The sequence below is a fragment of the Heteronotia binoei genome, chromosome 3 (assembly GCF_032191835.1).
Source record: "Heteronotia binoei isolate CCM8104 ecotype False Entrance Well chromosome 3, APGP_CSIRO_Hbin_v1, whole genome shotgun sequence".
In the NCBI taxonomy this organism is placed as follows: Eukaryota; Metazoa; Chordata; class Lepidosauria; order Squamata; family Gekkonidae; genus Heteronotia; species Heteronotia binoei.
The window spans coordinates 33,170,791-33,193,175 of NC_083225.1; the positions used below are offsets into that span (position 1 = coordinate 33,170,791).

At 48.2% G+C, this 22,385-nt stretch overlaps 1 protein-coding gene across 2 annotated transcripts; it reads right to left on the reverse strand.

The window, feature by feature from the left end:
- Positions 1-14,584: 14,584 nt before the first annotated feature.
- Positions 14,585-21,279, reverse strand: DHPS (deoxyhypusine synthase). 2 transcript variants are annotated; one of them, XM_060233624.1, is made up of 9 exons: positions 21,025-21,279; positions 19,666-19,830; positions 19,013-19,134; positions 18,460-18,556; positions 18,052-18,138; positions 16,953-17,058; positions 16,576-16,679; positions 15,395-15,520; positions 14,585-15,238 (listed from the first exon to the last, which is right to left on the reverse strand). In XM_060233624.1, exons 1-9 carry the CDS (start codon positions 21,226-21,228, stop codon positions 15,143-15,145), a joined length of 1,107 nt encoding a protein of 368 aa, XP_060089607.1. In that variant the 5' UTR covers positions 21,229-21,279; the 3' UTR covers positions 14,585-15,142. The 2 variants fall into 2 exon arrangements, with proteins under 2 accessions (XP_060089607.1, XP_060089608.1); XM_060233625.1 differs by lacking the exon at positions 21,025-21,279 and having other exon boundaries at positions 19,707-19,831.
- Between the last annotated feature and the right edge of the window lie 1,106 nt (positions 21,280-22,385).

Sequence of the window (22,385 nt, forward strand, 5' to 3'; positions counted from 1 at the left end):
GGCATCTGACCATGGGAGTGCAAAAGCAAGGTGGATTGGTGATATAAATCTGCCAATCCACTCTAGGTGCTCACTGGTATTATTAAAAAAAAAAATCACTGCCACAAAGCACATGAGCACATGGCCACTAAAATGTAAGGGAAAAAACAAAGAAGAAACTCAGACTGCACAAAGGGGATGGTGCACAACAACTGTCTGAATGTGCCAAAGCGCCCCCTGCAATATACAGGCACCCTGTGCGGGAGTGTGTGATTAGGACTTCTCTGCCTTGTTTTGGGGCAGCACAATTTGAGACGCCTCCTGAGTGCACAGAGCTGCCCATCTGTACTCAGCCTTAGAATCCAACATCCCAGTCTGCCCACCCTGAATTTCCTGCCGTCCACTTTTATACTTGACAAAGCATCTCTTCCTTAAAGCAAAGAGACCATACTGGATCTTCTCTACTGGATGATGTGGGAAGTACCATTCAGTCAGGAACAGCTGCCTCTGTCATTGCAGGACAGTTGGCTTGCAAACTCCCCATACTTTGTGACTGGTCTCAGCGCCCTCATTCTCCGAGCTCCAAATTCCAGAAGTACCCGCAGGCTCAATAAGCTTAGGGACCCCAACATAATGCAAAGCACTATTTAGATCAGGGGTGTCGAATTCATTTGCTATGAGGGCCAGATCTTGATCTTGTCGGGCCGGGCCATGTGTGTCATAAAATGTAATGCCAGGTCAGGGAGATATAAACTTTATAAATAACACAGACAAACACACACACTCAGCCTAATTCACCTCACTGGCTTGCTGAGTCTCAGCCAACAGAAGGAAGAGGCTTGGCTCAGTAGCTCTGCTATGCAATTGAGAGAGCCTGGAGAAGATAGCTCTCCTTCCCTCACTTCCTCCCCAAGGGAGGAGCTTTGCTCAGTTGTTCCTGTGCGACTGAGAAAGCCTGGCAAAGCAAGTTGTGATGCAGAAGGAAGCAAGAGAGGGAGAAGGAAGCAAACGACAGTGAGTTGCTCATGGGCCTGACAGGAGCCCTCTGGGGGGCTGATTCAGCCCCCGGGCCGCATGTTTGACACCCCTGATTTAGATAATAGCTTTGGCATTTGCCGTAGCACATTCATGCAGGGAATTTGTCACCTCTAAACATCCAGCAACCCTTGTTTTTAATGTTTTTCATAAATAAAATTTTTATTTTTCTCAAAAAAAATAGGATACAAAAGGAAAGAGGGATTACGAGTGATTAAGAATTAAAACCTCCTCACCTTCATTTTAATTCTTAATCACTCATAATTGTAGAGAAAGGTTTTGGGAAAGGATTTAGACTGATTTTAGCCAGGAAGAAGAGTGCCAGCATTTAATAGCCCTTGATGTAGCATTGTTACAATACACTGGTGCAAAGTGATGGAAATCCATTTCGGTGGACAAAACTGGCTAGGTCAATGGAGAACCTAAAGAGAACACTGTTGGGTCATACTAAGGGTCCATCTAATGCAATATTCTGTTTCCAACGTTGGTCAGCAGATGCACCTGGGAAGCCTTTGAACAGAGCATGTCCTTCTCCATCCAATGACAGTTGTTACAGATTGTTCATATTCCAGGAGCTCTGTCCCCTAAGTAGAAAAGTTTTGATGGATAGTGTTTATCTAGCAAGGTCAATTCAATAGGGATCAGTATTGATGACCCATCTGCCCTTACGGAGAGATCAGCTTGTCCACCGATCAAACAAAGACTCCTTGATATCGAGATGCAAGATCTTAGGAGACTTGCTAAAGGTAGGTGTTCACCTATGAGCCTGGGGATTTTACCCTATGGGTATATGGCATGAGTATTTTACCTTTTTAATTGCCCCACACTATTGTAGAGCTAATTTGCTAGTCCGCTTTAATGTGTTACCTTCTGCAGTGCTCTATAGGAGATTTCATAAAGTACCATATGCTAATAGGCTATGTAGTTGGTTGGACATAGAAAGCCTTGAACATGTTTTTCTGCATTGCACTTACTAGCTTCTTGGTTAACATTTTATTAATTTTCAAACAGGAGGGAAATTCAGGAGGGGGTGGCATAGGGGGGAAGGGGAAAGCATAAAGAAAATATTTAAAAATACATTTCAGAGGTTTTTTTGTTTCTTCAACCAAATATCTATTTTAGATATAACTTAACCCTTAATCGTATTAATAATATCTGTCTATCATACTATAAACATTATATACTCAATCACATAGTTGAATATACAATTAATACTCTCATAACTCTTCCAGTTTACAATTATCAACCCATTTGAAAAAAGGTTTCCACGTTACTTTTAAATTATGTTTACTCCCTTCTCTCACTAAGGTTCGGCCCCTTCCCAGCCGAGCCTGCTCGCAGGACATAGGCTGGGGGCCGCCTTTGCTCCTCCGGAAGGAGGGAGGGGCAGATGGATCACCCGACATACGGGTGTTCTGGCTGGGCGCGGAGGCGGGGCTATATAAGCCCCGGCTCCCGCCTCAGTGCGCAGTTTGGTTTTGGCTCTCTGTCGGAGAGCCACGTTCGTTCGCTGCTGCAGGGCTAGGCCTGGGCAGCGTTGGGGAGTACTCACGCGCTTGCGGCTGGCTGTTGAGGCGCGGCGAGTCTCTGAGGGACCAGCTGTTCGTCGGGTCCCTGGCGCGGCGAGGCGCGCTTGCGGCGGCGATTAAAGGCTTCGTCGGGGAATCAGCTGTTGGGCGCACCGAGGAGACGCGGACGCGCTTGCGGCTGCTGAACTGCGCTGCGACTGGCCAGTATTGGAGGGTTGTGGGAGGCCAGGGAGGCGGCGCGAAGCAGTCCCAGTTAAAGGAGCTGGGCTGCTGGTGGCACATTCATTGGTCCCTCGGGGGTTGGCAGGGTTCCTGTTGCTACAACACCCCCCCCCCCCCACCGGTTTCCCTTAACGAGGGACGGGGTTGGGCCTCGTGCCTTCTGGGAAACTTTCCCCTTTCCTCATTCTCCCTTACTTGTGGGGATTGGGAGGCCAAGGGGCAGTATAAAGTCTCTGCTTTCTGCAGGAGACACCAGGCTTTTCCTTGCCTCTGCCATTAGTACCATTTGGTGCCCGGGTGGTGCTTGGGAGTGGTAGTTGGTGCTACCTCAGTGCAGGGGCGCATTCATCTCTTCCCACTGTGGTTGGGGGGTGGTGTGAAAAGGGGGCCTCGGATTGGACTGTTAGCCTCGCTTTGGTATATTAGTGTCACCCGTTAGGCATGGCTCCTAAAAAGGGTCAGGGTAAGTCTAAGGGCAAGCAGCCTGCTCGCCCTCCTCGTGGGCGTGGGCGTGGTCAGCAAGGAGCCCCAGTGGAGGACCAGGGTCAGGATGAGCGAGTTCGCCTCGCCATCATCAACCAATTGGAGGCTCTTGAACAAGAACGGGTCGCCAGGGGTGCACCCATCTGGGAAGGCCGTCGCCGCGCCACTGGTAGGTCGGCGCGGCTGACTTTTGAAACTGAGTTACTTGCAAGGCTGTCTGCTTTACAGGGTGGGCAGCCGGAGCCCGGAGCGCCTTTGGAACCTGATCAAGATGAGGACCCAGGTGAAGGAACATCGGGCGTGCCAGCGGGTGAAGGGGCATCTGGAAGCGGTGGGTCGCTGCCTCCTGGAGGTCCGTGCGCCTTTCCTGGTGACGGTGGTAAGCCCATTACACTGCCTGTTCCTAGTTGGCCCTGGGGCCTCGCCCAGCCACCCCCTCAGGTGCCGGGGTCGAGTGGGTTAGGATGGGGTCCCGGGTGGTTTGGTACCAGCGAGCAGTTGGGCCCCCCTCAGTCATGGGCTTGGGGGTCGCATACCCCCAGTTTGCCTTCGACTGCAGTTCCTGCCCCTATTGGCCAACAGGTGGGCGCCGGTGTGCCGCATTCAGCCCCTCCCTCATTGCCCACACCTGGTTTTTTGACTTGGGGTGGTCAGTTGGGGGCTCAGTTGCCTGGGGCATGGCCTGCAGCTCAAGTGGGTGGGTGGTTCTACCCCCCGAACCCATATGCCAATATCCCCCTTCACGCCTTTCCCTACGGCGACACTTCTTTGCCGTTAGGGGATCATCTGACGGCTGCCACGCGCGAGAAAATCCTCCGCGGGGAGTACGTCGACGTTTTTGGTCTCCTGTTCAGAGAGCTCGAAAAAAAAAGCAAGGACGAGCTCGACGACAGGGACAAGGAAAAACTAAAGCGCAGGAAGATTGACAGGTCCTGGGCAAATTGGTTGCCCGGCTTTTTGATTTACGCCGGGGACATTGCAAGGGCGCAGCCGGCCAGGGCGGCCGCCCTCTTCCAATATGTGGACATAATCTACAGGGCTTATACAGACTTCGCCGGTGCAGCTTGGCTGCAGTATGACGAAGCCTTCCGGATGCGGGCTGCCGTCAATCCGGCAATGCCGTGGGACCAAATAAACCAACAGCTATGGTTGCAGCTGATGGCTCCAGCAAAACCAAATGCTGGGGATAGGTCCGACAGCGGCCACTTGGTGCAGAGAGCACAGCAACAACAGACCACTCCAGCGGCCCGCGTTCCCGCGGGCCAGCCGGTTCAAACCCGGTTGTTGTGCTGGGAATTCGCTTCCAAGGGGGCTTGTCCCAGAAAGCCCTGTAAATTCCGTCACGAATGTCCCCTGTGCAGTGGGCCCCATGCATTGTTGGCCTGCAGTCGGTCCAAGCCGGGACCGGGTGGTAAGCGTCCCGGAGGCGGCGGCGGCGGCGCACAGCCACCTGGAAAAGGGGCCCAGCCCCATCCGCCTGCCGGTTCTCAGTAGATTGCTGTCCGGATATCCCTGCAACGTTGACGCTAGTTATTTACTGGATGGTTTTACGTTGGGGTTTCGGATTCCGTACAGGGGGCGTAGGGCCCCCTTTGTAGCTTCTAACCTTAAATCGGTGGTTGGCCTCGAACATGTGGTTCGGGAGAAAATAGCTAAAGAATGCCAGGAAGGCAGGGTCCTCGGCCCCTTTGATGTACCACCTGTGCCCGCATTGAGGGTATCCCCGTTGGGGGTTGTACCCAAGAAGGCACCCGGGGAGTATAGGATTATACACCACTTGTCTTATCCCAGGGGAGCTTCGGTTAACGATGCTATTCCCGAGGAACTTTGTTCAGTCCGTTATACTTCCTTTGACCAAGCGGTCAAAGTAGTTCGCGGATGCGGGGTGGGGGCGGAATTGGCGAAATGCGATATTAAGTCTGCATTTCGCCTCTTGCCTGTCCACCCCGACGATTTTGAGTTATTGGGTTTTTCCTTTGAAGGAAAATTCTACATGAACCGGGCTTTGCCGATGGGATGTTCCATCTCCTGTGCGGCGTTCGAGCGATTCAGTTCCTTTTTGGAATGGGCGCTCAGGGTTAGGACGGGGGTTAACGACACGGCGCATTACCTTGATGACTACCTTTTGGTAGGTCCGGCAGGATCGGGTCAATGCGGCAGGTTGTTACGCTCCTTTCAGGAGTTGGCCCTCGAGCTCGGTGTGCCACTGGCACACGAAAAAACCGAGGGCCCCAGTACGGTCCTTACTTTTCTAGGTATTGAGCTGGATACTCTCCAGCAGACATCACGTTTACCGGAGAATAAGGTCTCCGACCTTAGAAGTCGGTTGGCCGCCTTGAGGGGGCAGCGTAAGGTTTCCCTTTTGGAATTACAACAGGTTGTGGGCCACCTTAACTTTGCTTGCAAAGTGGTGGCCCCAGGCAGGGCCTTTTTGCGACGCTTTTGCGACGCCATGGGCCGGTTGCGCCTCCCCCATCATAGGGTCCGGGTTAACGCTGGGATGAGAGCGGACTTGGAGGTCTGGGAGGAGTTCCTTGACTTCTTTAATGGGGTTTCCTTCTGGAGGGAGGAGCTTAAGATTGAGGCAGAGCTTCAGATTTCTTCTGATGCCTCCGGTGCTAGTGGTTTTGGGGTATACTTTAGGGGCCATTGGTGTGCCGAGCAGTGGCCAGCTGAGTGGTTGGATAGCGGGCTCTGTAGAGATCTTACGTTTTTGGAATTTTTCCCCATCTTAGTGGCCGTTTGCCTGTGGGGGGAGCAGCTTGCCAACCACTCAGTTCTGTTTTGGTGTGATAACATGGCCGTAGTACATGTCATCAATTCCTTGACTTCAAAATCGGCTGCGGTCATGAATCTGGTTAGGTTTTTTACCCTGCGTTGCCTCCGGTTGAATGTTTTATTCCTGGCCAGGCACGTACCGGGGGTTTGTAATGGTGTGGCGGATGCTCTGTCTCGCCGACAGATGGAGCGTTTCCGGCAGTTGGCCCCAGAGGCAGATTCATGTCCGGCGGAAATGCCCGCGGATCTCTGGAGGCTTGGGAACAGGAAGCCGGTAGGGCCATTCAGTTGGCGCTAGCACCTAGTACAAGGAGGGCATATTCCAGAGCTACCGCCCAGTTTGGTGAGTTTAGGGGGGCTGTAGCACTCCCTGATTCCTGGCCCATCCCCGTGGAGCACATCATGCAATTTTGCGTGCATCAACGGGAAAGAGGTCTGGGGCTAAAAACTATAAGGGGACAGTTAGCAGCGTTGGCCTTTGAAAGCAAGGCCCGTGGCCTCACGGAGCCCACCGGTGACTTCAGGGTCAGGAAGATGCTGGAGGGTTGGGCCCGCGAGCGGGGGCGGCAGGTGGATGTCAGACAGCCCATATCCCCGTCTGTCCTCCGCGGATTGTTTGGGGGTTGGTCCAGGGTGTGCTCTTCCCCGTTTGAGGCAGCCTTATTCCACGCAGCCTCGTTGTTGGCCTTCTTTGGGGCCCTGCGGGTAAGTGAGCTCGTGGTGCAGTCAAAGGCTGACACTTCTGGGAGGGCGCTTCAATCCGGAGATGTAAAAATCACCAATAGTCAGCTAGTTTTGACCATTCGCAAGTCCAAGACTGATCAGAGGCAGAGGGGAACCGTCATCACGATCGGCATGTGCGATTTGCAGGAATTATGTCCGGTCAGGGCTGCTCGCCGTTACGCCCAACTCAGGGGCGAGGCCCAAGGTCCTTTTCTTAGGCACGACGACGGTTCTCCTCTTACCAAATATCAGTTTTGGTCGGTCACGAGTAGGGCCCTGGCCCGATTGGGTCTTACTGGCGTCAAATTTGGGACGCATTCATTCCGGATTGGGGTGGCCTCCACAGCTGCAGCTATGGGCTATACGCCCTCGACCATTCAGCATATTGGTCGATGGCGCTCGGCGGCCTATAAGTCGTATGTTCGCCCCCTGGTCGCCTAGCAGGTAGGTGGGGGGGTTGGTTACTTGTTTGACACGTTGCTGACTGTTGTTTGTTTTTTCAGGTGCTGTGGCTCGGGGTGAGAGACGGCGGGTTCTCATCTGCGGGCACAGCATGGTTTTTTGGGCTGCCCATTTCTCCAGGCGGTCTTCAGTGGGCACCCAGCTGGGTCTCAGTGAATGGGCCACTGTCGAGTGGCTGGGTCGTCGTGGGCTGCGCTGGCCCGGCATCATGCCGCTCTTGTTCCTCGAGTGGAAGGCATTACCTCCACACATTCTTGTCGTTCACCTAGGGGGGAATGACTTGGGGCTGCTGCGGGGGAAGGCGCTTTCCCAGCAGGCGTTGGCCGACCTCCGCGAGATTCGGCGCAGGTGGCCGGGGGTCATATTGGTATGGTCGGCAATTTTGCCGCGCAGAGTGTGGAGGTACGCTATTTCACCTGGGGGAATTGAGAGGGCCAGACGTAAGGCCAATAGGGCCATTCAGAAGGCCATGGAGGGGGGGTTGGGAATATACCTCCCTCACCCGTCCATACGGGTCGATCAAGTCGACCTGTATCGGCCGGATGGTGTTCACTTATCTAACTTGGGTAACCGGGCCTTTTTGGACGAAATCCGGCAGGGGGTGCGGTTGGCTCTGGGCCACCCGGTGGGGCGCTAATGCCTAAGCAGAGGCTTGGCATTGGCGGTGGCTGGATTAGGTTTGGCCACAGGGTTTTCCAGGGGAGCACCTATGGCCTAGCACCTTTGGTGCGGTGGTCTGCAGGAACCGTAGATGGGCTAAACGGCTCAGTACGGTGATGCAGAACACAGGGAGCCTCACCTGGGTGGATCTTTCCATGGGGATCGTTCCAGCCCGGTTGGTGATGGCTAGAGGCCTGGCCGCTCAGTTACAACCCGATTACGGCGGGTTTGTGCTGGGGGCAGGGTGGCTCGCCCTTTGGACAAGGCGGGGTCCAGGTGCTGACCCCAGGGCTTGTCTGGTCTGTGTTCTCTCCCCCTACCAGTTATATGTGTTAATTTTAATAAAGCGGCCCGGTTTTAAACCCAACAATTGTGTCTGCCTCTTCTTTCCGACTGGGGGAGCAAGTCTGTTAGGATATCCATTTCTGCAGTTTCAAGAATCTTCGAGATCACTTCTTTTATCAGTAGTTCTGTCTTCTTCCAATATTTTGCATATTGAATCCTTGCCACTGCTAATATATGGATACATGAATGTTTGATATGTTGCACTTACTATCTTGATATATGCTCCATACTTATTGAACCCTTGTTGAGAGAGCAAGTAGGGAAATCTGATGAACACAAAACCCTGTTTTTCTGTTATCTTGCTGGAATCAAACGGTGATTGAAAATGTAGCTAAATTCTTGTACCTTGCATCGATGAGGCCAGTAATGTATTAATAGACTGGGCCATGACTGTTTGAATTGCCCCTTCTTTTTCTGTTATTAATATGGTTGCTATGCCGATAAAGGTTATTGTTGTCTAGCAAGGTGAACATGCCAGAGGCAAATAAGAATCCACGGCAGCAAACTGCTGCCTAACGATAACATAAACACATAGATCTTCTGAAAGATACAGTGATAGTTAAATTCATGCACATGCCAGCCCAATAGCAATTTAGATCCTAGCTTGATTTGTCCAAATCCGTTTTAGTAACTGGTGAAAAGGAGCCTGTCAAAATGGAGTTACTGCAATGGATTGCTGGATGCAGTTTTCTATCCAAAACATAATTATACCCTTCCCAGATTGTTACAATTCCTTTGTTTGGTTGTGTTACAGGCCTCTGCTGAGGTGATTTACTCGACTTTTGCATGGTCAACTGTTAGTGTATCCCTGTTCTTCTCTCTCTTATCTAGGAGAATCGGGTTTGATTCCCCACTTCTCGACATGCACCTGCTGATGTGACCTTGAGTCAGTCACAAGTTCTCACAGAACTGTTCCTCTCAAGAGGAGCTTCTATCAGCTCTCAGCTCCACCTACCTCATAGGGTGTCTGTTGTGGGGAGAAGAGAGGGAAAGAAGATGATAAGCCACTCTGAGACTCCTTCGTGTAGCAAAGGACGGGATATAAATCCAATCTCCTCCACCCGCTCTTTATCTTCCTCCTCCTCCATCACACAGATGATTCCTAATAAAGACCCTGATGTCTACTTGTACAATCTCTTGCTCCATCATCTCCTTGGGTGGGGGGGGCACTCAACCATCCTCATGGGGGAAAAAATGGCAAACAATTGTTTAGTATATATGTATGCGCTAGCCAGGGATCGTTTTGTAGGAAAAAATGGTACAGGAGCTCAGTAGCATATCTCATCTGCATATGCTCCGGGATCTGTGTGCAGCGGGGAGAAAACTACCCACTGTTTGCAGACACTGACTGGAGCTGCTGTGAGCTCCTGCTGGATTCAAGCCCTGGTGTTAGTGCATGAACTTGTCTTACAGTAAATCAGACCATTGGTCCATCAAGGTCAGTATTAATTAATACTGGCAGCGGTTCTCCAAAGCCTCAGGGATAGATCTTTCCCATCCCCTGCCACCTAATCCTTTCAGCTGGAGATGCGGGCGGTTGAACCTGGAAGCTTCTGTATGCAAAGCAAATGCTCTACCACCAAGCCAGGGGGAATACCTGCATAGATTGAAGGGTCACTCATTAGGACGGATAAGGCACGAAAAAGAACCTTACACAAGTTCTATTTTTGTCAACCCTGGGCATGTACTTCAGCACGGCTATTAAGTTCATCCATGTTTGTTGATACTACTGTATGGTAGTTGCTGACACGTAGGTAGACATAAAATCCACCAATACATTTTGCTTTTCCACATTTTGCTTATTTTTTTGCACAAGCTACGGCTGGGCTGAAGCACTGAAAAGATATTGTGCCCTGACTCAAGTTGAACTTCAAGCAAACATTTCTGCGTATTAAGAGACGGGCAAACAGTTTTGCTGTTCATATTCCATTTTGTTTTCGTTTCTAAATGAGAAAGCGTCAAAACGAGAACTCTGTGACGGGTGGCTCCATGAGATTTTGAGGTTGCAACACTTGTTTGGATTAAAGTGTAGGCTTCTCATATTTTCATAAATTGCTAACCATTCAAACAATTTTAGCTCTGCATCGACACAGCATGAGTAATTAAAATGAAAGGGATTGGCGCTGCAAGAGGTCTGCCACCAAAATTAAAGAGGTAGAAAAAGTTTAAGACGACCTGCCATCCATCACTATAGGCTATGGGAGCTAAGAGAAAGGCACATGCTTTTATTTACAATATATCATGCCCTCATTTTAACAGCAATTTTTTTCTCAGTATTCAAAGTAAGAAAAAAACAACCAGGTACATAAAATATAGGAACATAGATTAATCACGAATATGAAACCAGTTCCTTATCTTGTAATATATTAAGGGTTTTTTTTTTTTTAAAAATGTGGACATCTCTCTCATAAATACCCCAATGTCAAATATGCAAATACAATTTGTATCCAACAGCATGCCATATCCAAACTGGTTAAAAAAAAAAAAAGAGAAGCCATGTTGGAGCAGGCCATTGGCACATCAAGGCCAACACAGTGTCACAAAATGGCCAAAACCCAGGTGCCATCAGGAGGTCCCCCAGTGGGGGCAGAACTCCAGAAGCTCTCCCACTGTTGCCCCCAAGCACCAAGAATACAGAGCATCACTGCCCCAGACATAGTATTCCATCTATCCCCTGTGGCTAATAGCTATGGATAGACCTCTGCTCTATAGGTTTATCCAATCACCTCTTGAAGCTGTCTATGCCACCACTTCCGGCAGCAGTAAATTCCATGTGTGAAGAAGTCCTTATATCTTTTCTAAACCTACTGCTCATTAATTTCATTGAGTTCCCATGAGTTCTTGAATAGTAAGAAAGGGAGAAAAGTACTTCTTTCTCTACCTTCTCTTAAAAAAAAGGTAAAGGTAGTCCCCTGTGCAAGCACCAGTCGTTTCTGATTCTGGGGTGACGTTTTCACGGCAGACTTTTTACGGGGTGGTTTGCCATTGCCTTCTCCAGTCATTTACACTTTCCCCCTAGCAAGCTGGATACTCATTTTACCGACCTCGGAAGGATGGAAGGCTGAATCAACCTGGAGCTGGCTACCTGAACCAGCTTCCACTGAGATCGAACTCAGGTCGTGAGCAGAGGGCTTCGACTGCAGTACTGCATAATTTTGAAAACCTCTATCATCTCACTCTTCAGTTGTCATTTCTGCAAGCTAAAGAGGCCTAACTTTCAAATGCTTCTCCGTCATAGTTTTGTTGTTTTTTTTTCCATCGATGAAAACAGGTAACACTGATATAAGAGATTAGGAGAAAGAAAACTAAATGAGGCATTGAGCTCTAAGCAAAAATTGGGGAAAAGATACCTTACAGTGGTGCAAAAAGGAGTAAAAACCTGTAGCTTTCACACTGTGGTGATCTAGTCTAGCGCTAGATCTTGCATAAATTGCTAATGGAGAAAATAGATCTATATGTATGACAGGGGGTCTTTTGCTGTTATCTAATACTGAACATGGCTATGGACTGCTATTGTGGTTACATGGGTCATGGTTTTATGTTTACTGTTTTTATTGCACACACATTTGAGAGTACTTTTCTAAACCGGTTACGGGTTACTAGGGTTAGGGGTTCGGGAATATTTGAAGAGCTGCAAGGGATGCTGCAATGGGGACCAATTTAAAAATGTTGGGAGGCTGCAAACAATGTTCCCTCTAATTCCCCTCCCCCTCCCCCACTGAGCGGAGCAGTTCACATCCTGAGTAGAATATAGCTGCTGTAATATTAAAATGAGATTATGAATTTGATATGACATGATTGGAGTCTTATCAATTATTGCACATCAGACATTGTCCGGAAGGAACAAGGACTATATTTCAAATTGATGGATGCTATGGCACGGTATCCACTGCATTAGAGACTGTGAATCAGCGGGCTTGTGTCTGGCATTTGGAATTAGTCTGTAATTGTCACCTCCATTTTGAATGTGAATATATGTATATCAGCTTCTGAGTAATATTGTCACAGTTGTATTTCTTTATTCACAGTAATCTAAAAATTGGGCAAAGGGCAGTGCAACACCCTATGAGGCTCCTGATTGCTGCTGAGCAGGACTTCCTGAGTGGCTGCTCATGAGCACAGCTTAGAGGGAACGGTGGCCTGCAAACCAAACCAACAATGGAGGCAACTGAGTGCTCTCTGAAAACAAAGGTGATGTCTCTTGGGTTCTTCTGGAACACCCAGGGGTGGAATTCTAGCAGGAGCTCCTTTGCATATTAGGCCACACACCCCTGATCCTCTTTTTTGGATCAAGGCTCTTTTTTGTAAGCTCCTGGAGGATTGGCTACGTCAGGGGGTGTGGCCTAATATGCAAAGGAGCTCCTGCTAGAACTCCACCCCTGGGAACACCTACTCCAGCAAAGTAGGAGGAAAGCCAGAACTGGCTTTTTGCTTTATGGAAGTGACATTTCGTCAAAGAAGCACACAAGTATCAAGAAAACCCATCAGCAGGCACAATGGTGGCTATGGACACCATACTGGGGATTACTCATGTAGGGTATGGCAGTTAATAAATATTTCAAAAAGTAAATATTATATATAACAACCCATTTCAGGACAAAGAGCTGGCTTGAAGACAAACCAGGTAAAAACACCCATTAAATTTTGATCTGGCCAAGAAGCAACCTGGAACGAACAAGTGACATATCAACATGGGAGCGTATACAAATGCAAAGCGTTTTCAATGATGGGATAAACTGATTCGTTGGAAAACAAATTACCAAACTGAAGTCTAGCATGTATTGCATATACGCCCTTCATTTTCTAATGGAGTGTCCCATGTGCGGCTGATTGCACTGTAGTGGAAGAACAAGGGTAGAGTGGATGTGTACACACAAGAGGGGCCTTGGAAATTGCAAGAAAATCCAGTTTTAAAAAGATGGGCTCCTTACCTGCAGGAACTGACTGCTGCACATTCCAACTGCCCTTATGTCGCTAACAGAGACAGGTGCAGAAAGAAGCACAAAGACTTAAGCCCATTGGAATCTGGAGTTAAGCTAAGGGAATTTGCTTGTTGAAGAAGGTAAGAATTGTGTTCAGGGAATGATCAAGTGCCTTGGGCCAAGCCAACTTCCCCCTCTCCACAGAGACTTTGAAAATCTGAAAGGGTAAAACATGCCTTTGTAGTCAAAAGGGCTTCTGGATAACTTAGGTCTGCGTCCAAATGCACATTGGGATGTTTTTAGTGGAAAGGGGCACTTGAAATCATGCTGTGTGGAGTGAAAATGGCCGCATTGATAGGCATTTGGATGTGCATCCAACGTCTGCTGGCAGCTCAAGCCCGGAAAACTGTTTATGGGTCTACACCTGTTCCATAAAGTCAGGGCTTTTTTTGTAGCAGAAACTCCTTTGCATATGAGGCCACACCCCCTTGATGTAGCCAATCCTCCTGGAGGTTACAGTAGACCCTGCACTAAGAGCCCTGTAAGCTCTTGGAGGATTGGCTACATCAGGGGGTGTGTGGCCTAATATGCAAAGGAGTTCCTGCTACAAAAAAAGCCCTGTATAAAGTAATACTTCATTAGAATTGCAGATTTATACCCCGGCCTTCTCCCTGAATCAGAGACTCAGAGCAGCTTACAATCTTCTATGTCTTCTCCCCCCACAGCAGACACCCTGTGAGGTGGGTGGAGCTGAGAGGGCTCTCACAGCAGCTGCCCTTTCAAGGACAAGTCCTGCAAGAGCTATGGCTGACCCAAGGCCATTCCAACAGCTGCAAGTGGAGAGTGGGGAATCAAACCCGATTCTCCCGGATAAGAGTCCGCACATGTAACCACTACACTAAACTGGCTCTCTTTTGAGAGTCTTTTAGTCTTTTGAATCACAGCATACTTCAGTTTGTAACAGATCCATGTGTGTGAAGCTGCCTTTTACTGAGTCAGACTATCAGCCTCCTTACCCAGCAGACCCCCACAAAGCTAATTTGCTATAATGTCCTACTTCATATCAGCTTTGAGAATAAACTTCAAATGTAATGCAATTCCATCTCTTGCCATGATATTTAAGAGTCCAGAGTTAGAGTTTCATCTGACAGGAAGCTGGTCCAATCACCCTGTTCAGTCTTAGTGATGGAGGCAGATTCACCAACTTCACATGCGAACTGCAATCCGAAGTGCATTTTCCTGGGAGTAAACTCCCCTGAATACAACAAGACTGACTTCTGAGTACACCTTCCTAGGACCGCTCTCATAAACTCAGTGATTCACAACCCCACTACTCTAAGAAAGGGTGGGGGAATAACCTCAGCAGCATATATCTGTAAGTAATGTCTTGAAGTTGGCCACAAAAGTGGGCAAAACATGTGCAAGGAAAAGAAGGAAACACACCCATTTCAAAACCAATTAGTTTTATTAGGAAGCTGGAGTTTTCAGGTGTTTCCAAACAGTACACGCTGATCAATAAATTAAGAAGGGACTGATGGGGAAAGGGACTGAAGGGAAGGGTGGGAAAGGAACAGACAGAGATGACTTGGGCCACTCAAAACTTGTCTGCAAGCCAAAGCCCATGCAAGGAAAGGAGCCACCCTCGACTCCTGGTACCATCCCACTATCACCGAAGAAGGAGGCTGTGAAAACAACCTGAACAGTCTTCGCTCCCAAATACTCTGTTTTCAGGTGAAGGAGACACAAGAGGAGGAAAGCAGAAGTTATACTCCTGACACACGCAGTTGACCAGATCTACAAAGAGAAGAGATCTACTTTCAGAGGAAGGGACTTGGGTGCAGCCCTTATTCATGGTGGATGGAGAAAGAGCAAGACCTTCTTCTAGCAGCTGCTGTTCTTTTGCCTTCACCCATACAGTTTTCCATGCAAGTGTCAGCAACTACGGTGTCGCGCATACACGGTGGGCAGGTATAGAAGGATCCTGAGATATGAGATGCCTTCAGCTTAGTCATTTTGCTTCTCTGCAGCAAAGGCGTTTGACTTCTGGGCAAAAGTCTCTGCGACCAGCAGCGGGAAGACCAGGGAAGCATCAGCGTAAACCTGCCAGCAGAAGACCAAGATGAACACAGGATTCAGAATGCTTCCCAACTCTCTTAAAATTTATACTGGGCTAAACTAGTGAACAGTAAGCTCTGGTGGAGAGACCCTACCCCTATAGTTCCACAATCAGAATCTCCTCTCTGTACCCGCATATACCTTGACAGGTTTTGCATCCATACGTATTTTCCCCCAGGATACTGCCTCATCGGGCCGAGCTCCCGAATCCGAGCCGTCGAACTCCTGTGCCGTGTTGATATACACTGAAAAGTCAGCTCCGTTTCTCTGTGGAGGTGACAGAATGAGTGAAACCAAGCACAAGGAGCTGAGCCAGCTCTCTCAAAACTGTTATCTCAGCATCGCATACATATAATTATCCTCATGTAGGTGTTCAGAGCTATTCAAAACTATCTTATACCAAGATTCTCTGCTCTTGTAAGCAGCTCTCCAGTAGCTCTGCCCTGCTATGTAAGATGCTTCTGAACCAAAGACACCTGGACCCAGTTCCAAGACACTCATATTAACCTAGGATCAATCTAACCCACAAGACTGTGCACCTTGCAGAAAGCGCGTGAAGACGCTCAACACACAAACTGAATGCATCCAATCACTGAACTATGGGCCTTCTTTCAGCACCTAAAACAGGACACTTCCTGGTTTGTCCCTTGTGATGAACCCAAAAAGGTTCAGCCACTGTATATACTCGGAGAAGTGTTGGTCTGGACTATAAACCCAGATCTTTTGAGAACAATTTCCCAGCTCTGAAGAAGCACAGAAACAATACTAGGCCACTGATACATACAGCACTTTCTACCAGAAGATTTCCCCCCACCAATGGAACCAATTATCTAGGGAGATAGCAGTCTGTCGCTTTCTGGAGATCTTCAAGCAGAAGATGCACTAGATTTCCCATAATTCTCTAGCTTTAGATTTCATAAGAACATAAGAGATGCCATATTGGATCAGGCCAATGGCCCATCCAGTCCAACACTGTCACACAGTGGTCAAAAAAACAGGTGCCATCAGGAAGTCCACAAGTAGGCCAGGACACTAGAAGCCCTCCCACTGTTTCCACCCCCCCGAAGCACCAAGAAAACAGAGCATCACTGCCCCAGCCAGAGAGTTCCATCTATACCTTATGGCTAATAGCTGCTGATGGACCTCTGCTCCCTAAGTCTATCCAGTCTCCTCTTGTAGCTGGACTGAGCTGGGCTTGGACTATATGGCTTATAAGGTCCCTTTCCAACTCTAGGAGCAAGCATTCTCTGTAATCCCTCCCGACCTTGATACTGCCTTCCTCCCATGTGTCATCATGCCTACTGAGCAGCGACCTCCCTCACCATTAGATTGGCATTGGCAATGTGGTGCTTGACGAGACCTCCACCCAAGATGATCATTCCTGTCTTCCGGGCAAAGATGGCCTGGGTGTTGATAAGCCTCAGATCTACAGATGGGATGGAAACAACTATTAGGAGAGAAGCACGGCCAACTGAGCACTGCTTTGAGCAGTCAACCCAAATCTGTGGCTCTTGGTACACCATCATCCCCAATAGCCACTAAACCATAGGCACTCTGAGAGTTGCCTCCGTCCTCCTTCATGAAGAGCAGAAAGCAGGGGTTTAAATGGCTCCAACCCATTTGGTTTAAATGGCTCAGACAAACTTGTAGCTAGAAAATCAAGAGCATGCTTGCTGGATGTGGCAGAAATCTAACTCACCTTCCACAATGTCCAGCACCAGGCCTGGCTTCTTATAGGAGTGGAAGAAAATCATGTCTCCTAGGGAGCCGTCAGTCAGTGCAGGACTCAGCACAGGGATGCTGTTCTACAGGGGAACGAAAGACACACAATTAGCAGAGCATTTCGACTATATGGAGACAAGCATAACTCAACATGGGCGGGGGGAGAAGTTTGAAATGCCTGCCTTGTTCTGAAAAGTACAAGATTAACTGATAGGATTAAATTAATACATCAGCTTGATTAGAACTTATTAGAGCAGAGGAGAAATGCTTAGGGGGAATTGAGGTGATTACAATATACACTGTACCTTTGCAGCCTTTACAAATATTCTTTACAACACTCCTCCCACCTTCTGACTAAGATAAAGATCTCCACTTTTGCTCTCCTGTGCCTGATGGAGGGAGTTATGAATCTCGAAAGCTTACACCCTAACTTGGGATGGGCCTGAACAAGCTCACAAACTAAAGTTTGTCATTAATTTTGGGCGGTTTGTGGTTCGCAAAGCAATGTTTGCAAACTTCCACTAATTTTTATGCAGTTCGTGGCAGTTCACAGAGAACAGAAAGCATGGGTTTAAATGGCTCCAACGCATTTAAATCCCTGCTTTCTGCTGCTCAGCTGTTTGGTTTAAATGGCTGAGAGCCATTTAAATCACTGCTTTCTGCTCTCTGTGAAAAGTGGCGCGTGGCAGAAAGCAGGGGTTTAAATGGCTCACAAAGCGATGAGAACTGGTTTGGTTTGTGAACCAGCATACTGGTCCATGCCCATCCCTAAGTGTGACACTCTTGCTGGTCTCTTAGGAGCTACTGGACTCAAATCTAAATAATCTACCACAGACCAATGCAGCTATCCTCTGAAACTATCTCATGAAAGGATTAAAAGGTGTTTTTAAATCAATCAGATTTTGGGGTGATATCTCAAATGTCAGGGAGACATCTCAGATGATCAAAAACAGGAAGGAAAACACACACACACACACACACAAAACACACAAACCCAGCTCATCATAACATCCAAAAAAGAGATGTTCTGCCCAGGGCACTGAGAGTGCTAAATACTGACACCTTCCTCGACATACCTTTTGCGCCCAGTAGTAGACTGATTCAGGATTGTTGATTTCCTTGCCAAGTCGGGCAATGAGCTTTGATGGCGTCCACTTCACACCCTGAAAGGCAGGAAGACATCGTAGTTAGATGCTGCTGCTAGTTCTGTAGGCCACTGGGAGAAGCTGAACCTTTCCATAGGTCTGTACAGTCTTTACATGAAGCATTTTAAACAAGGAAAAGCATTCATATTCAAGGCACAGCAGCCCCTCCCGCCAAAAAAAGAAAGAGTTCAGATATGAGCAAAGAATCCTGGGAAAAGATTGACTCCCATTTATTCTTTCCCTCAATTTGTACTACTTCCTCCTCCATTTCCGAGACAGAACTTCTCAGAGGTGCATTTTGTAACTGTCCTTCCTTCACTAAAACAGTGCAGCTCATACCTCTGTCTCCTGCTCTGTCACCATCTGGTCCAGGATTGGCATCAGCCAGTCTTCAAATTTGCAGTAGTTGTCATTGGGCACCAGCAGATTCCCAATCCTGGGGGAAGGGACGGTATGGCTGATGAGGAAATTCTGGCTAGGGACTTTACCCCCTTATTTCTCCCACCCAGTGAGGCATACAACCTCCATACATTTCATAAGAACATAAGAGAAGCCATCTTGGATAAAGCGAATGTCCCATCCAGTCCAACACTCTGTGTCACAGAGTGGCCCAAAACCAGGTGGTGTCAGGAGATCCAACAGTGGGGCCAGAACTCCAGAAGTCCTCCCACTGTTGCTCCCCTCCTAAGCAGCAAGAACAAAGAGCATCACTGTACGTTGTGGCTAATAGCCACTGAAAGATCTCTGCTCCATATGTTTACCCAACCTCCATATAGTCAATTCTCTTCCCACAGTAAAGCAACAGACATGGTGGACATGGAACCGGAAGACAACTTGGGAATTACTGCTTGGAAGCTCCTGCCTATGACAAGACCAGTGTCACTATTGATACCTGTTAATCCCGTTCTGTCGGAGCTCCTTCCCATGCAGACTGAAGTCCCCAATGTAGGTGGGTGCCAAGCATTTGATCAGGTCTTCTTCAACTCCGCCTGCTGTGGTTACCAGGACATCAACCTGAAGAAGCCAAAGGAACATCAACTGTAGGACATTCCATAAATTTGGGTTCTGTCCAGGAATGGAATTCTACCAGGAGTTCCTTTGCATATTAGGCCACACACCCCTAATGTAGCCAATCCTCCAAGAGCTTATAAAAAAGAGCCTTGTAAGCTCTTGGAGGATTGGCTACATCAGGAGTGTGTGGCCTAATATGCAAAAGAGCTCCTGCTAGAATTCCACCCCTGGTTCTGACAATAGTTAACCTAGCCACTCCCCACCAAGCAGTGTTAGTGGACAATAATGAAACAACTGAAAGGAATGTATCTCTTCTTCAAAAAATTGTATCTTGCTCTTTGTTGCTCATTAGAAGATCAGATGGAATGCTCTCCCATCCCATCACTGACACATATTCTAGAGAAATATTGCTATGAAACATCCAGGAATTTTCCCTCCAGAACTCATTCTTACCCTTTTCTCACCCACACAACTCCCAAAGAGTATTTATCCTTAAAGCTAAACAAGTAGACCCCTCTGAGAACTAGTCCATACCATGTTGTGTTGCACCAGGTAGCGGATGGTCTCACGGATACCTGAGCTGATGAGGTTGGATGTGAAGCCCAAGAAAATTGTGCAGCCGGTTAAGTGACGAGGATAGGGATTCAGGTCCACATGGTTCCCTTCCTCCTCTCCCGGTGGGGTCAGCTTGGCTTCTATCTACGGTTAGAGAGGAAAACAGTATGAATCTAGCTTCACAAAAGATGCGGGACAGGGAAAGGCAGAGCTTGATGTTTTCAGTACTCTTCACACCAGAAGTGCAGAAAAGACGCCCTGCAGGATCAGACATCTCATCCAGAACCCTTTTTCACACAGCAGCCAGCCAATCATTTCCCTTTCAAGGCCAGAAAACAGGGCACAGAAGCCAAGGTCTTCCCCTGATGTTGCCTCCTTGCACCAACTAGTCAGAGGTTTACAGATCCTGGATGGGAAAGTTCCTTTTAGTTTCCATAACTGGTAGGCTAAGATTGCCCTATCTGCCATGAATCTGTCTAGTTCAGGGGTGTCAATCATGCAGTCCGGGGGCCAAATCAGGCCCCCGGAGGGCTCCTATGAGGCCCCTGAGCAACTGGCTGTTATCTGCTTCCTTGTCCCTATATCTTGCTACCTTCTGCATAACAGCTTGCTTTGCAAGGCTTGCTCAACTGCACAGGAGCTATAGAGCAAACCCTCTATTTTATCCATTGGCTGAGGCTCCTTCCTTGGGGAGGGGGGAAGAATAGCTTGCTTTGCCAGGCTCTCTCAATCGCACAGCAGACCTACTGAGCCAAGCCTCTCTTCCTTCTATTGGCTGAGGCTCCTCCCCTCAGGCCCCTGGGGAAGGAAGGAAAGAGCCAGAGCTACCTTTGCCCAGTTCCCTGGATCCAATGGGAGAAATACAAATAAAGCATCTTTAAAACCAGTTAATGCTAACATTTTAAGCATGTTTTACGTTTTTTTAAAAAAAAATGTATCTGTGTTTGTTTGTGTTCTTTATAAGATTTATATCTCTGCTACCTAATCTTAAATAGGTACACACATGGCTCGGCCCAACCCGACATGGCCCAGCCCAACAAGGTGTCATTTATGTCAGATCTGGCCCTCATGTGTATATGATAACATGTGCCAGTGTGTTATCAATGTGTCATCAAGAGTATATAAAATTATAACCATTTTGAAGGATTTCAGAGCAGCTTGGTAAGCAGGCCTTTGGCTTGGCTCTGCTCTCTGGTTACTGCAATAAATGTCGTTGCTCTCCCGCCCCCCTCCCCACCACCACCTTCCTTCTTCACCCGAACTCCGGCTGTATGTCTTATAGGTTAGGGACATTCAGATGTGCAGATTTGTACAACACCAATGATCTTGGCTACTCACCATACGGTTGATCTCATTCACCGCCTGCCCAAAGCTGGTGGCTTGGAAGCCCGTGGTCAGATAAGACTGCAGTAGGGCGTGGTAGTCCACCCCATGGTCAAAGTTATAGCCACGGACAGTCAGGCTCCCTTCAGGCAGTCCCTCACTGGGCTTCAGTACAGCAGCTACTGCCCCAGCTGGAATGCCAGATGCCACATTCTCCATCAGATGGATGCTGGAGCGGCTGGCAGCCTAAGAGAAGGAGGTCATCATTATTGAAACTTCCAAGCATGGCCCAAGAACTTCCCTCCATGCGAATGCTGCTATTCCAGGGGTGGCCAACAGTAGCTCTCCAGATGTCTTTAGCCTACAACTCCCATCAGCCCCAGCCATTGGCCATGCTGGCTGGGGCTGATGGGAATTGTAGGCAAAAAACATCTGGAGAGCGACTGTTGGCCACCCCTGCCACACAGGACTGAATAAGAGGGAAGAAGGACTGGGCATTCTCTGGACATTGAAATATTGTGGATCCTTTCCTTTTGTGAAACTTTTTGATATACTGTGTATTTAGTATTATTGGAAGAAAACATAGACAATAAGAATTACTTTGTGTGTGTGTGTGTGCGTATGTGTGTATATATATATATAGGTGTGTTTTGTACACAGTTGTTGTTTTCTGCTTTAGATTGTGTTGCCACTTTTGTATGGTGAACCTCCCAGTAATGGCTGGATATTTCCCACTATTACAACTTATTTCAAGGAGATAGATATCAATTCACCTGGAGAACATTGCTGCTTTGGTATTATACCCCATTTAAGTCCCTCCTCCCCAAACCGCACCCTCCTGAGGCTCACCCCCAAAATCTGGCATTTCTACTTAACCTCCATATTTATCCAAGCACTGGTCCCTGGTTTCATTTCTAAAGTGAAAGTGCACTGGTTCTTTCTTACAAACAGATGTAGTGTGTACATAGAAGTTGCACATGCATTCATTGTAACATCTGAATAGGGCTCTCATATGTCCACCCTAGCCTGCTTATGTGTTGTGTGTGTGGAGTGGGGAGTTCTTGTGGCATCTCAGCAACCTCATTTGGGAAAGGATGCTGGTCCAGATGATCCATTCATCTGACCCAGTGCAGCTCCTTTTATGTTCCTATCACCAGGAATACAGCTGTCTTGAAAGTAGCAAAACTTAGCTGAAATAAAAACAGTAAGAATGAGGCCATGAATTCAGTGGGAGCTCACAGGAGCACAGCTCCTGAACCTTTCTGAGGGTTCCCCTTCCTCCTCCCCACCCACCTTGTCCACTGAATAGTAGGTGCAGCTGCATAAGGATCCCTGGATGAGCTCCTCCACCTATTTTTCTCCAAAACAACCCCTGG

Coding starts and splice junctions, on each gene's coding strand:
- DHPS (XM_060233624.1), bottom strand. CDS start 21,228: ATGGAGAATGTGGCATCTGGCATTCCAGCTGGGGCAGTAGCTGCTGTA. Junction 18,139..18,459: donor TGACAGAGCAGGAGACAGAG/GTATGAGCTGCA, acceptor CCTGCCTTTCAG/GGTGTGAAGTGGACGCCATC. Junction 15,521..16,575: donor TTGCCAATGCCAATCTAATG/GTGAGGGAGGTC, acceptor TCACCTCCACAG/AGAAACGGAGCTGACTTTTC.